This window comes from Vitis riparia, chromosome 10 (assembly GCF_004353265.1).
Source record: "Vitis riparia cultivar Riparia Gloire de Montpellier isolate 1030 chromosome 10, EGFV_Vit.rip_1.0, whole genome shotgun sequence".
NCBI classification, from domain to species: domain Eukaryota; kingdom Viridiplantae; phylum Streptophyta; class Magnoliopsida; order Vitales; family Vitaceae; genus Vitis; species Vitis riparia.
In genome coordinates, this window is record NC_048440.1 from 14,957,580 (window position 1) to 14,972,361 (window position 14,782).

The 14,782-nt window shown below is 36.4% G+C and overlaps 2 protein-coding genes across 2 annotated transcripts; one reads left to right on the top strand and one right to left on the bottom strand.

The window, feature by feature from the left end:
- Window positions 1-6,750: 6,750 nt before the first annotated feature.
- On the top strand, window positions 6,751-8,839 carry LOC117924343 (protein SRG1-like). Its single transcript, XM_034842957.1, has 4 exons — window positions 6,751-7,011; window positions 7,271-7,518; window positions 7,797-8,121; window positions 8,344-8,839. Exons 1-4 carry the CDS (start codon window positions 6,751-6,753, stop codon window positions 8,608-8,610), a joined length of 1,101 nt encoding a protein of 366 aa, XP_034698848.1. The 3' UTR covers window positions 8,611-8,839.
- Window positions 8,840-11,905: 3,066 nt separating this feature from the next.
- LOC117924342 (xyloglucan endotransglucosylase/hydrolase 2-like) lies at window positions 11,906-13,339 on the bottom strand. Its single transcript, XM_034842955.1, has 3 exons — window positions 12,985-13,339; window positions 12,692-12,885; window positions 11,906-12,453 (listed from the first exon to the last, which is right to left on the bottom strand). The coding sequence occupies exons 1-3, from the start codon at window positions 13,267-13,269 to the stop codon at window positions 12,045-12,047; spliced, it is 888 nt and encodes a 295-aa protein (XP_034698846.1). The 5' UTR covers window positions 13,270-13,339; the 3' UTR covers window positions 11,906-12,044.
- Between the last annotated feature and the right edge of the window lie 1,443 nt (window positions 13,340-14,782).

The window sequence follows — 14,782 nt, forward strand, 5'->3', positions numbered from 1 at the left end:
AAATTAGAATTAAAGCATTGAAATCAAAATTAAAACATTGAAATCAAAATTAAAACAAGTAATAAGTAAAACAAAAAGATATGGACTAGCTAGCTAGTCTTTAAAAAGACTAAGTCCATCAAAAAATTTGATCTTGACTTAGCTTGCCCGGATCCCATATGAAGTTTGCATCCTTCACTTGAGACTTGGTTTGTATGATTTTTCCATACAAAGCTTGGAGAAAAGGTGGAGGCATGTGTTTCATCATTTCTTCCTTGATGACTATCCTCTGTGGTTCTTCATCTAATTTAAGATCATAGCCATCTTTCTCTGTACTTTTCCCCTTTTTCTTTCCTTTTTCTTTCCTCCCTCTTTTCTTTCTCTGTTTCACTTTCAACCTCATGCTCTAGCTTGGATGTGGGCAGATCAAACTCTTTACCACTCCTCAGAGTGATTAATTCTTTGACTTCCCTCTTTTGTGAAGATTCTCCCTCCTTAGCCTCTATTTCATGGATACTCATGGAATTTTGATAAGGTTGAGAAGGAGAGTTTTCTTTCTCTTGCACTGTGTTGAGGTTGGCAAACCTTGAGATTGAATCTTGGAGATTATCTATCTTCTGAGATAGATCATGTTGCACTTCATCCATCTTTTTGTTCAATGAACTCTCTACACTGTCAATTCTTTGACTGAGCTGAGCATTGATGGATTTTTGAGCTTCAACAAAGTCTTCCATGACCTTGTTAAGATTCATCATAGCTTGTTCAAGGTTTGAGGCTTGCTGTGGTGCTTGAGCAGGTTGCTGATACTGAGGTGGCTGTGGTTTCCAAGAGAATGTTGGATGGTCCCTCCAATTGGAATTGTAGGTGTTGCAATCACCAAACATTTCCCTCTTCGTTGGAATGATAGGACACTCTTCCACCAAGTGCTCATAAGATAGACAAATGGCACAAGGCATAGCTTGCAATGGTGTTTGAGAGATGGCTTGCACTTCTTGCATGTTCTTCATTTCTAGCTCATCCAATCTCCTTTCCATAGCTGCAATCTTTGCCTTCATGTCTATGCCATCATTCAAAATATACATCTCACCCTTAGCTTTAGGTTGAGATACCATTCTTCCCATATCTCTAGCATTTGGTTCATACCATCCTCTTGAAAGTTCAGCCACATAACTCATGAAGTTCATGGCTTCCTCTGCTATCTCATATTCAATATGGCATGCACAACTAGCAATTTGTGAATTAAAAACAGAGAACACAAAAGAAAACAAAAGAAAAACAATTCAAAGAAAGAAAATTAAGGTAAACTAAAAACTAAATAAAAGGTATACTAAAATATGAACAAAGAGAGAAACAAAAACAAATAAAAAGAATTAGTAAAAGGAAAAGAAAAGTCACCAAACTTGTGATGAAGATCACAAGTGTTCTCAAAAGATCATATCACTGCAAAGTGGCACCATCCCCGGCAACGGCGCCATTTGATTCATGCCTAATTGGTGTCTCAGCTGATTCGTGTCCAGCTGGTGCTCCTTGATTGAGGGATTAATCAACAAAATTTATAACCTATTACACCATGTACTAGGGTAGCAAAGACAAAGCTAATATAGCATAGTGACTCTAGGATCGTTCACTGGGATGAGTTTTCACTTTGCAAATGATATTAATTCAAAGCTGAATTGGTGCCTTTTCATTTCAAGGTTAGCTTTAAAAGAAAACATAAAGATGTTTGAATGAAAAAGATTCGGTTTTAAACTAACAAAAAATAGTAACTGATTTTACTTACAAAGAAAAGTGTTTCTTGGAGTTTCAGATCACTAGGGTCAGATTCCTCATACAGAAAGGGAGTTCCGGTCACTTGTTTCTTTTCCTCGCATTAGAGAATTAACATATAGTTCCTTCTCCAACCGGTGTTGTACAGATGCTTCCCATTAATGGGTTCAAACACTAAATCCCTCTCACTGATGCACCTTGCAATGGCTCATACCTCTCACCTAGCACTTGCCATTCAAGGTGATCTTTAACCTTGGATTACCCGTCAAAAGCTCGCAAGAGATAACTAATGGATGTCTCCTTAGAGTCCAAAAGCTTACCAAGTGTTGGCAATTCTAGAAAATCCTACCTTCAAGTCACCTCCCAGAGGCTCGCAAGGGGTAAACTAGTGAATCTCCATGGACGAAGATCACTTGCCTTACCAAGTGTTGGCCCAGGTGATTTAAAGACGTTTTAAGTTAACTAAAAAGATAAAAACCATTAACGGGTCACACTTTCTCTTCATTAAAAACTAAAACAACAAAACTTCCAATTTATGTATGAGAAAACTTACCCGGATTTCTTCACTCCAAGAGACAAAGAACCTAGCCTCTCATCCTCTGAGGAAAAATCCTCAGAGTTTGATTGGCTAGAAAGAAAAATAACGAGAAAACAAAAATATATATGAAAAGCAGAGCAAGTGCTCTGTATTTTTACTTCCTTGCAAATTTGTACAAAGGATGCGTCGTCCTCCTCCTTCTCAAGAACAAGCTCTCGAGAGATATATATAAAGAAAATTACAAAACAAAATATCTGAGGTTATTCACCTATTTTCCAAACTTAATAACTAAGGAACCCTATAATTGGTGGGTTACAAGGAGAAAATGGGGATTTAGACATAAAAATCTGAAGAAAAATATCTCAAAGTGTCGGTCACAAATATCGGGAAGCACTAAGGACCATTTCGCAGGTGAAAACGAGGTCTGCGAGATTTCGCAGACGCACAAAAAGGGCTGCGAAATTACTTCGCAGCAAACGGCTGATTTCACACCGCTGCGAAGTGGTCTTTCAACTTGCAGTGTTCGGCTTCCAACTTGCCGTGAAACTTCAGGAGGAATTCCATAGCACTGTGCAAAAAGGCTGCGAAATCATTCCGCAATAAAAGGGTGATTTCGCAGCACTTTGTTGAATCCTTCCTTCAACTTGGAGCAGTTGTCTTCCAAAGGCTGTAACTTCCTCATTTCAGTTCCAAATCGTACACGGTTTGAAGCGTTGGATTTTTGACTTCATGAGCTTTGAAATGGTATATAGCATGTAGAAAATGGACTTCGGGAAGTGCTCCAAAAGTGCGAAAGAAGACTGCAGCTGCTATCCTCTGTTTTCTTCTTTGTTTTTCTCCTCTTTGCTTCTCTCCTTGCATTCCGGATTTGCTTATGGCAAAGGACTTCAAAGCTTTGGTTCTTCATGTTTCTGAGCTTTCCATTGCTTTTCCATGGATTCCAAATAACTCCCCTCAATCTTGGATTGCTTTGGTGATCAAATTACTAACAAAAACACCAAAACTTACACAATTTGATTAGAAACGATTGCAAGGGTCCTTAACATGTTAATTGGGTTAAAAGGTAATAATTACTACTCAAAAGTGTTTAAAAGAGTTAATTACAAGCTATGAAATAACACTTTTTGAGTAGTAATCAATCATTCATAGTTTCAATGTGATATCCATTTCGGTGAATATCCTTGAAACTAAGAAGATTTCGCTTGGATTTAGTAGAATAAAGGGCATCATTAATGTGGATTTTAGTTCCTCTAGGTAAAATAATAGTTGCTCTTTCGGAGCCTTGAATCAAGTCTACAGGACCTGATATTGTATTAACATTAGACTTAACCAACGATATGTTGGAAAAATAATTTATATCACGAAGGATTGTGTGTGTTGTGGCACAATTTGCAAGACATGCATTTACATTGGATGTCGTATGATATACCAAGGTATCAGAAAGATCCATGTATCTTCAAGTATAAATAAAGAGAAGAATTTAAATAAGAAATAATAAAATGTGAAATAAACTATAAAAGATGAATAATAAACAATGTGTTTAAAGATGAAAACAAAATAAACTTATTTGCAAAGAACTAAATAAGAACATAACATTTAATCATAACAAACATTTCCATCACCAATTAGATGGCCAATTTTCCCATTAGGATTCTCAAAGAAATTTGAAACATCTAAATGTGTTAGATCTACTGGACCATCACTATCAATGAAGTTCATTTCAACTTCATTTCTTTTTGCTTTTATTGAGGCTTGATAAAGGTCAACAAAATATTTTGGAGTACGACAAGTACGTGACCAATGTCCTTTCATGCCACATCTATGACACTTATTCTTACGAGCATGTTTACTTTGTGGTTCACTCCCCTTTTCAGGTTGTGCCTCTGAATTATTACACTTCTGGTGGTTTGAGTTGTTCTTTTTACTTTGAGAACCACTACGATGAGAAGAATTGTGTTTACCACGACCTTGACCACCACCACGTCATCGACCTTGTCCATATCCACGTCCTTGTCCATGTCCAAGGGTTTGAACAGATGTGGCATTGACTTCAGGCAATGACATAGACTTAGTAGGACGAGATTGATGGTTTTTCAATAATAGCTCATTATTTTGTTCAGCCACAAAAAGACATGAGATCAATTCTAAATATTTAGTGAAACGACGCTCTCGATATTACTGTTGCAGGAGCACATTCGAGGCATGAAAAGTCATGAACGTTTTTTCAAGCATATCTTTTTTAGTGACCTTTTCTCCACACAATTTTAATTGTGAGCTAATTTTGAATAGGGCCGAGTTGTAGTCACTAACAGACTTGAAATCTTGTCATCTCAAGTGCGTCCAATCATAGTATGCCTTTGGAAGGATTACAGTCTTTTGGTGGTCATATCGTTCCTTTAGATTATTCCAAAGGATGAAAGGATCTTTAACCGTAAGGTATTCACCTTTTAATCCTTCATCAATGTGATGGCGAAAGAATATCAAAGCTCTGGCGCAATCCTGCAGGGATGCGTCATTTCCTTCTTTAATGGTATTTCTAAGATTCATCGCATATAGATGAATTTCAATATCCAAAATCCAAGATAAGTAGTCTTGCCCGAAATATTAAGGGCAACAAATTTAAGCTTTGCAAGGTTTGACATTATCTGAAAGCTATATATAATATTAATTAGATAAATATTTCAATTATTATAATAAACTATTAATAAAATGCTTTAACAATATTTCAAGTAAACAATATCTAAAAATATAATGACCTAAAATTTATCAATTATAAATATGGTAAAAATGTATAAATATGAAATAAGAATTAAAATTTAATATATATATATTCATAGCTTCGGGCTATGATTATTTTATCATAACAAAAATGTGCAAAGTAATATATAGCTTCAAGTTATGAATTATTTTATGTAAATTTGTGCATAACTTCGGGTTGTGAACTTTCATTATGTAAATTTGTACATAACTTCAAGTTATGAACATTTATTTATTTATTTATTTTATAGCTTCTGACTATATAATATTGTTTGGTATAACATCCAGTTATACCGTATAATTAAAATAAATAAGTAGGGATCATATACATAACTTCTACTCATGTATCTGTAATTCTATAATTTTTCCCCATAACTTCTGGTTATAAGAATTGCACATATTTTTCATAACTTCTGGTTATGAAATTACCCCATAACTTCTGGTTATAGGGATTATACATATTTATATATTCAAATAAAATAAATAAAAATAGAAATCAAAGGGTAATAAAATAAAAAATCATGATATAAGTTTATCACGTACCTTTTTGTGAGAAAAAAGAGAGAAGAGTCTTTCTATTTATCTGAAAATGAAAATGTCTTTCTATTTCTCTGAATTGAGAAAAATCTTTCTATTTCTTTAGTAGAGACTATAGTGTTGATAGTGTGTTGTAAAATTATAAAGTAAAAGGAGAAGAAAACAAGAAATAGAAATTAGAATGTAAGAAGATAATATAATAAATTTTCATTAGAGGCATCTCCCTTTTATAGGGAATCACAAAGAAATATACATCAATATGAATGATCATTCACAAATTCTCATAATCCAATAAATTCTCATATTTTCTAACACATATGCCATATTTTCTTTTTCTATAATAGGTATTCGAAAAAAATCCATCTCATTGTCATTCTTAATTAAACATAAATTTTATATATCTATTCCTTTTCATAACGTATCCGTCTTATAATTTAGAATATAAAATATATATACCTAACAATTCTCATCATTTTATAAGAAAACCACTTTTCATGGAATTATAAAAAATAAATATGAAATACAGTATTGTTTTACCAAAACACTAATCATATCAATTTGGAATTTAAGAAAATCAAACCATGCTTTCTCCAATTCATGCCGGTCAATGCTCCCTCGTAAAAGTGGAGGGCTGCATTCGGTTTTGTGTCAAGCCCTTCCAACACTTCATTAGTAATCATTTAACTCAGCTTATTCCCAAGGCGCCACCCATGTGCATTTTTCACTTATCCATGCCGGGTTGTCCAGAAGGCTACGCTTCTGAATCTGTTGAATTTTAGAAAATCTGGCTTACTTTTCTGCAGAAACATATATCTGCAATACCTTTCTTTTATATACATATACACGGTTCAAACCTTGGTCATACTTAAGATTGCTGAAAGTAAACGGCACCGTCTTTTATATCAGAGAGAAAAAAACTGTATGTTAAGAAGCACCTACGTGTTCAGTTTTCTTAACATTTTATCTCAATGGGTCGTACATGCATGACGAAGCCATAAGATTTGGATTTTCCCCGTTTTAAACATTTTCCCAAGGATTGACGTCCACGTGCCTGCATGCAGGCTCAGCCACAACACATTTCTACACATAATTATTAGCTGTCAAGGCATATAAGGTGGCCAGAGAAGTCCTATCAGTATCTGCCAAGTTTGTGGTCTCACAAGTCTTTACTGATGGATGCGCAAAAACTAACAAGTCTCGGAGGCTCTCTGCCGGTGCCTTGTGTTCAGGAGCTAGCAAAGAAGACGCTCACCACAGTTCCACCACGGTACCTGCGTCCTGAGCAAGACCCTCCATTCTTATCCGATTCTAGCACTACTTGTTCTTCAATCCATGCCCCAGTCATCGACTTTAACCGCTTGGTTTCCGGAGATTCCATGGATTCAGAGCTGGACAAGTTGCACTACGCTTGCAAAGAGTGGGGTTTCTTCCAGGTATGGAACCAATTTACTTGTATAAAATCACGACCAAACTGCACACTTAAAAGCAAAGAAAAAAAACTGGAGAAGGGGGGATGGTGGTATGCACTTTAGAGTACTGCATGAAGGAACAAATTTTACATAATTAAATAATAAGACATTAGATAATTCTATGAATTTATAATTGTTTATTCTCATTTGCTTTAAGTATATAATTAATTCAAAAGATCATAATAACTTTAAGTAAATAATAACATAAATGTATTCATTGCAGTTGACAAATCATGGAGTGATCTCTACTTTGGTGGAGAAAGTAAAGGTAGAGGTACAAGAATTCTTCAACCTCCCAATGGAAGAGAAGAAGAAGTTTTGGCAACAGCCAGAAGATCTAGAGGGATTTGGACAGGCCTTTGTTATTTCTGAAGAGCAGAAACTTGATTGGGCAGACATGTTCTACATGATCACTCTTCCAACTTATTTGAGGAAACCCCACTTATTCCCCAAGCTACCTATCTCGCTTAGGTTCTTTCTCTCTCTCTTTCTCTCGATCTATGATTGATAGGTTGAAATATCGTCTTTTCAAGTTGAATAACAGAAGTTGTGAAAGCATTAGTCCATTCCCCAATTGAACACAAATATAGTGGAATCTGATTAGATTGAGTAGGTAAAAAACATAGAGTCAATACATGTATTCAGGTGAAGCTACTTGGGCCTAGCTCAACCTGTTCAATGTGCGGCCTTACAATACCTTGAGCTATTAGCATTAATGAAGGGTCCAATTAACTTTATTTTTCGTACAGGGATTCCTTGGAAATTTATGCAGTTGAACTGAGAAATCTTGCCATGACAATCCTTGGGTTCATAGCAAAAGCTCTAAAAATGGAAGCCAATGATATGAAAGAATTGTTTGAAGAAGGGCATCAGGCAATGAGGATGAATTATTATCCTCCATGTTCACAACCCGATCAAGTCATTGGCCTAACCCCTCATTCGGATGCAGTGGGCCTCACTATACTCCTTCAAGTCAATGAAATGGAAGGTCTCCAGATAAGGAAAGATGGGATGTGGGTTCCTATTAAACCCCTTCCAGGTGCTTTCATTGTCAACATAGGAGACATTTTGGAGGTAATAGCGTCTCATTTTCTTAACCAGTTGGGCAATGGCCATACTCAAAATCTTTTTGTGTAATTCAGGCTCAGTTGGGAAATCAACCGTAATGAAGCCTAGAGCCATAGCTTCTCTTCCTTTGAAATCTCTTTAGAATGAATATATTTCATCATCATGATGTCAACAAACAGTCGACTGTAATTGTCTCTCTCTGATCTGTTTTCTTCCATGGCTTGGCAGATTGTGACAAATGGAGCTTATCGGAGCATCGAGCATCGCGCAACTGTGAACTCAATCAAGGAGAGGCTCTCTGTTGCAACATTTTACAGCCCAAAACTCAACGGAGATATGGGTCCTGCGCCTAGCCTTGTCAGTCCTGATTCCCCGTCTCTCTTCAGAAGGATTGGCGTTGCAGATTACTTCAAGGGACTATTTTCGCGTGAACTCCATGGAAAGTCATACCTCGAAGTCCTGAGGACTGAAACTGGAGAAGCTCAAAATAACTGAGAAGTACCTAGCAATGCGGAAAAAACACCAGTATGCTATATATGTAAACAAAATAAATGACCACTTAGTAAATTAAGGTTGTCATCCATAGAACTTACAAGCATCATCAACAGTATTTCAAACATCATATCATCCTCGATGATTTGCTACATTGTCGGAGTACTAATTAAACGAAACCCATGTTTCTTTGGTTTATTAAAGTTAATTTATTAATATTTAAGTTTGATTATTTCTTAGGATTTGAAATCCTAATTTTATTAAGAGTTTATTTTTCGTTAGAATTAGGTTTTTTTTTTTTAAACAAAATTTAGGGATTTTGCATTCTTTATAGCTACTGAGTTGGTATATATTTTGATGGTGTCTTAAAGGAGGTAAAAACTGTAAATTTAACCAGAATGGTTCTCACCTATCACACCTCTCCCCGGCCCGCACGTACCTTGACAAATATGGTCCATGTATATTCTTGCGCCGGCACCTTTCAAATTAGATGCTTCGTCTACACATATCACCCTCATGAACTGGTCTTCCTCTTTTTGTTTCGTATCTTGCTTGTGCTCTTCCAATCCCTCCCCCTTCCCCCACCCCGCGCGCCGGCCTGAAGAATTATGCTACAAAGTCAGGTAGTACCTGCCCCTTTAAGGGTAGTTCGTGATCTTCATTGAGTTCGATCTACCAGCATATAGCATTCAACCTAACAAATTACCCATTTTATTGACGAGGTAGTGACTTGTCTCCCGATCTATTACTCAAATAGCTTGGTCATTAGAGTCTGGAAGGTTGCTCCAGCATATGCATGTTTCCGACCAAATGCCATGACTTGGTAGTCATACGTCCCCTTTCCATTATAAACGCCATATTTTTTCCACATCATCAAGATGTATAGGGATCTCATTGTACCTACTATACCCAACTATTTTCAAACTTCAGTTGTAATATACACTTCAACCAAGTTAATTTGGCTCTTTTTAAAATGTGCCCTGGAAATTCAAATCACTTAATGAAAAGTAAAAAATAATTTAAAAAACAAAAGAGGAAAAAGAAAAACTAGGCAAGGTGACCGGGCTGCCTTGGTTTTTAATAATCCTTCTAGGAAAATTGGGCTTTCAATTTTATGATTGAGTAGTTATACGACTACCAAGGTACAACCACAACCAACCAGCACAATTTTTTAATAAGAGAATCAAGAGATATGAGCATCCCCTTGGATTAACTAATTTGTTATTTTTTTTTATAAAAAAAATGTAAAATGATTCATTCAGTCAAATGAAACTTTTGGGATCGATCGATTCTTGGTTTTTCTTTCAAAGATTTAAAGAATTAGGGACCGGCCACCAAATTATTGTCCATCTCATAAATGCGAGATGGAAACTGCCTTATGAAATTAATGAAGAAATTTGAGTCCTTTTCCAGCTTATAGGAGATGATCGAACATCCAATTTAGATTATATTTAGTATTTTAATGACTAATTCTATTATCCTCTGGGATGCAGTCATCTTCAATTTGATTGAGAGAAAATCACAGAACATATAAGCCATTGAAGTAAAGTACCATTAGCTTCCTCTGTTACCAGGATCCCAATGGTTGGAAGTTTTGGACATTCAAACTTCACTTTTCTTCTTAACATTAATTCCCAACTGTCCCTCTTGAACATATATTTTGTCGGGATCATATGTATATATCCCAAGCAGAGCCGCATAAGAGATGATACTGTACATAATATACACTGATATTATACCCGGAAAAAAGCCCAATTCTAGGCAGGCACGGTGCAGCTTCTCTAGCTCTGAATCCAAGAAATCTGCAGAAAGTAAGCAGCGGAAGTTGATGATGGGAAAATGGGGCATCGAAGTTGTAGTAGAATTGGATAAGAATTGAGGGTCTTGTTCAGGAAGCAGGTATCTTGGTGGGTGAGCGCTGTACCAGCCTGAACACAAGGCACCGACAGAGAGCTGCCAAGGCATGCTAGTTTTGGTTCCATGCATGGATGTAAGAAAGAACATTAGGCGGTGGATCTGTTAGGAAAAGGAAAAGAATACAGCTATTTCTCTTCCTGAAGAAATTTTGTACCTTTTGATTATATTAATCAATCATCAGAGTGATCTGCAAGTTGTTCAGCCAGCTGGAATAGTCCAACATATATATTGCTTTCTGGGCCAGTCGCATGCCAACAAGTTGGTTAAGGGGTATTCATTGGATTTAATCTATTTTAACTTCAAGAATTGCCCAAGAATATTACAACCAAACCGATAACCATCTCTTTACCACAAGAGTGTTCACGTGAAAAGCATCTACTGAAATAATCTATGGTACCTATATTCTGTCAGTTTTTGGGTGTACGATCTAAAATGTTGACCCATAATCAAAATATGTTCATCCCCACGAAACTTCACGCATCAAAAGGAAGGCCTCAGCCTTGAAAAATATTAGGGCATGAGCATAACCGTGCCCGTGATTCCTAATGTTCCACAAATGAGATAACCTGTTGCCTCCAAAATATCTCCGCTATTGTTGACAATGAAAGCATTAGGATTAATGGGGTTCTAATAAGAATCCACATCCATCTTTTTCAAAACCCTTCTCCAAGCAAATCTCTTTTATCATTTAGAAAGATTTTCCTTAATTAGGTCAATGGAGTAAATTTCAGCATGATGGTTTTTGGATTACAAGCCCACAAAATGTTGAATTCAGAGACAAAATCACCTTAGATTATGAATGTAAATGAAGGAATATTTTCCAATGATATGGGCTTTAAATAAAAATAACTCTTTCGGGATTAAAGCCCTTTGATCATATTTGGGTTCACTTGCTCCGCTATCTCTTGCAATTCACCACACTAATAATTAGGTTGCAATCTTGTAAGTAATTACAGAATGTCAATCTAAGCATCTAGCTTTTTTCCATTACAGTTAACCATAAAATAGCAAATTACTGGGATTTTAGAGTTATTCCTATTGTCTCCAATGCTTGCCAAAGGCAGTGTGCGTGGATAACATCCAACCTCCAGGCTCAGCTGGATGCTACCGTCCCTTACTTCAGTGGCTGTATCCATATGAATAGTCATCTCATTTTCATACTTTTTCAGCATACCACCTACCAAGACAATCATGCTTGCTTTATTCGTCTTTAGGCATCTGATTTTCACACTTCTTCAGCCCTTTTTTTTCGGGATAAGAAATACAGTGGTCTACATGGGATGTCATGGGTGGAATTCAATAATTGTTTGGTCATGATATACCATAGTCAACCAGGCTATCTAAATAATATTTTTCATCAGTGCATGCTTTAGAAGTTTCCAAAACAAGATGTAGCTCAAATTAAATAACTTCCTTTATTTAATTCATTTACAATCTCCTAAGCTAGAATATTGGCGATAAGCATCCCTTCACCAACAGATATTTCACAAAGTACTCATGCAATAAGTAATACTTTCTCTCTAAATGGACCTTGAACGTCGGCACTCTGGCGGGATACCCTCTGGGAAACGCTTCATGTCAGTGCAATAATTGTAAATCATGTAATACCTTTGTACCCATCTGAGTCTTCTTCTGCTTTTTGCGTCTAGTCCTTGAGTCTGCCAACCAATATTTGACATTGGACTAACAGACTTGGAAGCACAAGATGAAGAACCGTAGGACCAAATACAGGCGGCAGCATTGAAGTTTCTATAGAAGGCTGTGAAAGGAGCCTTAGACCAATCAATCTTTACGACCCCGCCTCTGGTTGCCCAGTTATCAGCATTCCACAGGCTTGAATATATCCTCATGGGTTGAGATTTTGGAAAAGGAACACCAATTGATTCTTGATTCTGGAATTGTCTTATGGGGAAGTTGTCTACCAGGAAGCTGGAAAGTAAAGAGATGTTAGTGAAGAAAAGCAAACTTTTTTACCTGCAGAAGGAACATGACTATCATAGTGACATCTGTACTTCAAATAAAATTAACTAACTTCCGGGAAATGCATTTGTTTGATGTCCCACAGAGCCCAAAAGCATGTAAAGCCTCATGCATTTAGGGCTAGCTAGTTACCATTTCACAAATTTGAAGGGGGGAAAAAGGGGAGAATGGCAAACATATAGCTTACATGATCCTTTGGCGATTCCATATGATAGAATAGGTGTGGAAATTTTTTGTTGGATCAAACCAGAGGTAGAACTGCTGCTCTCTGTTTCCCTTCCCTTGGGTAAACACATTGGTATGAAGAATATAAGGGTCTCCACTAAGGTTTCCCAAGAACTCAAAATCAATCTCATCATGTGTTTGCCCTTGAGAAGACAACTGCAAAAAAATTTATCCATGCCACTTCATCATGTGATATTAGCTTGACTAGTACAAGATTAGAGAAGAAATGTGGAAAGTAGTACTGGGACGCCTTACATAGTATGCAGTGACGGTGCCTGCAGAGTTACCGGAAACAAGCTTGAGTTGCATGTCGATTCTTCCAAACAGATACTCTTTCTTGGACTGGAAGCCCGAGCCGGAGGCCCTGTCGAGTGAAAGCATGAGAAGCTTTCCTCCATCAACTATTTTAGCACGTCGATCACCCCATGTTAAATCAAAGTCTTGGTAGAAATTACCAGCAGAAGCAGTAGCCATTAATGAACTCACAAAGAGAGAAAATAAGAGCAGTGATGAAACTTTAGGAGAAGAAAAAGCTTCCATCTTTTGAGTGTGTGCGTGTGTGCGTGCGAGAGAGAGAGAGAGAGAGAGAGAGAGAGAGAGAGAGAGAGAGAGAGAGGCGCCTAGAGATAGTAGAGATGAGTGGGCATTGGTGTGGGGATGCCCTTATATAGGTATTGGGAAAAGAAAGAGAAGAGTAGAGTAAACGCATGCCAACCACAGAGGGATCATAGAGCTGGCACAGTTTAGCCTTTGCTTTCAAAAAGCGCCGGCGGGTTGAGAGGATTAGGGAGAACCTTTCACTAACTTTTGATGCCAAGTTGATTAGTTTTTGTATGATTGTATCAAATATCGGTGATGGGGTCCACCCCTAATTTTGCCTATGGTTTGGCCCTATATTTTACTTACCAAAACCCAATGAATCCATGTACGTACATCCAATTACATAAAAGCCTATAGCTAGCTATACACACCCTACGTTGATTCTTGTTGCTCAACCACCGTTTCAGAGCCCACGGTTCATTGAACTTCAATGCCAAATTGAACGGGGCAATGCACGGGTCTAATAGTTTCATCCGTGATGTGATGGCAGAGAAAAACAGCTTGAAGGTCATAGCTTCGGATCATACTCTAATGAGATCAGAGTAAGCAAATTATTTGAATAATTGGACACCCCACAAATTGTTTGACTTTTTTTACTAGACCTGCTTATGAAGCTGTAAACCAGCAAAGAAAAAAACCTTAGGATTAAGGATCACAGTTCATGCCAATTTATATTCTTTGGTATGACTAACATTTCTTAATATTTATGACTCCATTCATTTATTTATTTGAAATTAAATTCTAAATGAGTTAAATAGATTATAATTATAATCAAATTAATCAATATGTTTATTAAATTAGTCAATTCTGATCAAATTTATGTTATATAGATTGATATAAAAATAACATATTTATTAAACGAGTAATACATATCAACATAAATTTGACTCACACATGAATTAATCGTGTTGGTATGCTCTAAATGATCAAATTTTAGATTAAATTATATAATAAATAAATAAATAATTCAAATTATTACCTGAATTAGTAAAAAAGGTTTGAGGGAGTATCCAATCCAAATTTAATTGATCTACTTTACGCCACTTAATAGCAAGTCCTGGCGCAATTTTAGCAGGCCTAGATTACAACTTCATTGACATATCCCTTAAAGGATTTCAGAAATTTGTATACCTAACTATAGTCTATAGATAATGATATTGGCCATGAAACCCCATATCATATGTTGAAGGGGAAAAAAGTTAAGAGAAAGAAGACTTTATTTGTAATCAAATGTATCGGTTTTAGCAAATCTTCTCAAGGCTTAAATAAGCCTGAACTAGTAGTTTTATCCCCAAGTGATTAATTTTAAAATGAAGCGTAATCCAAGGCTTTTTAAAAAGATAATCGGCATTGCTATTGCTGTGGTTTCGTAAGAGAATGAACTTGCTTTGAGCTATATAAAGAAGAGAAAGAAGACTTGAAAATTGGGCAACGGACATTTTATACAGTACAG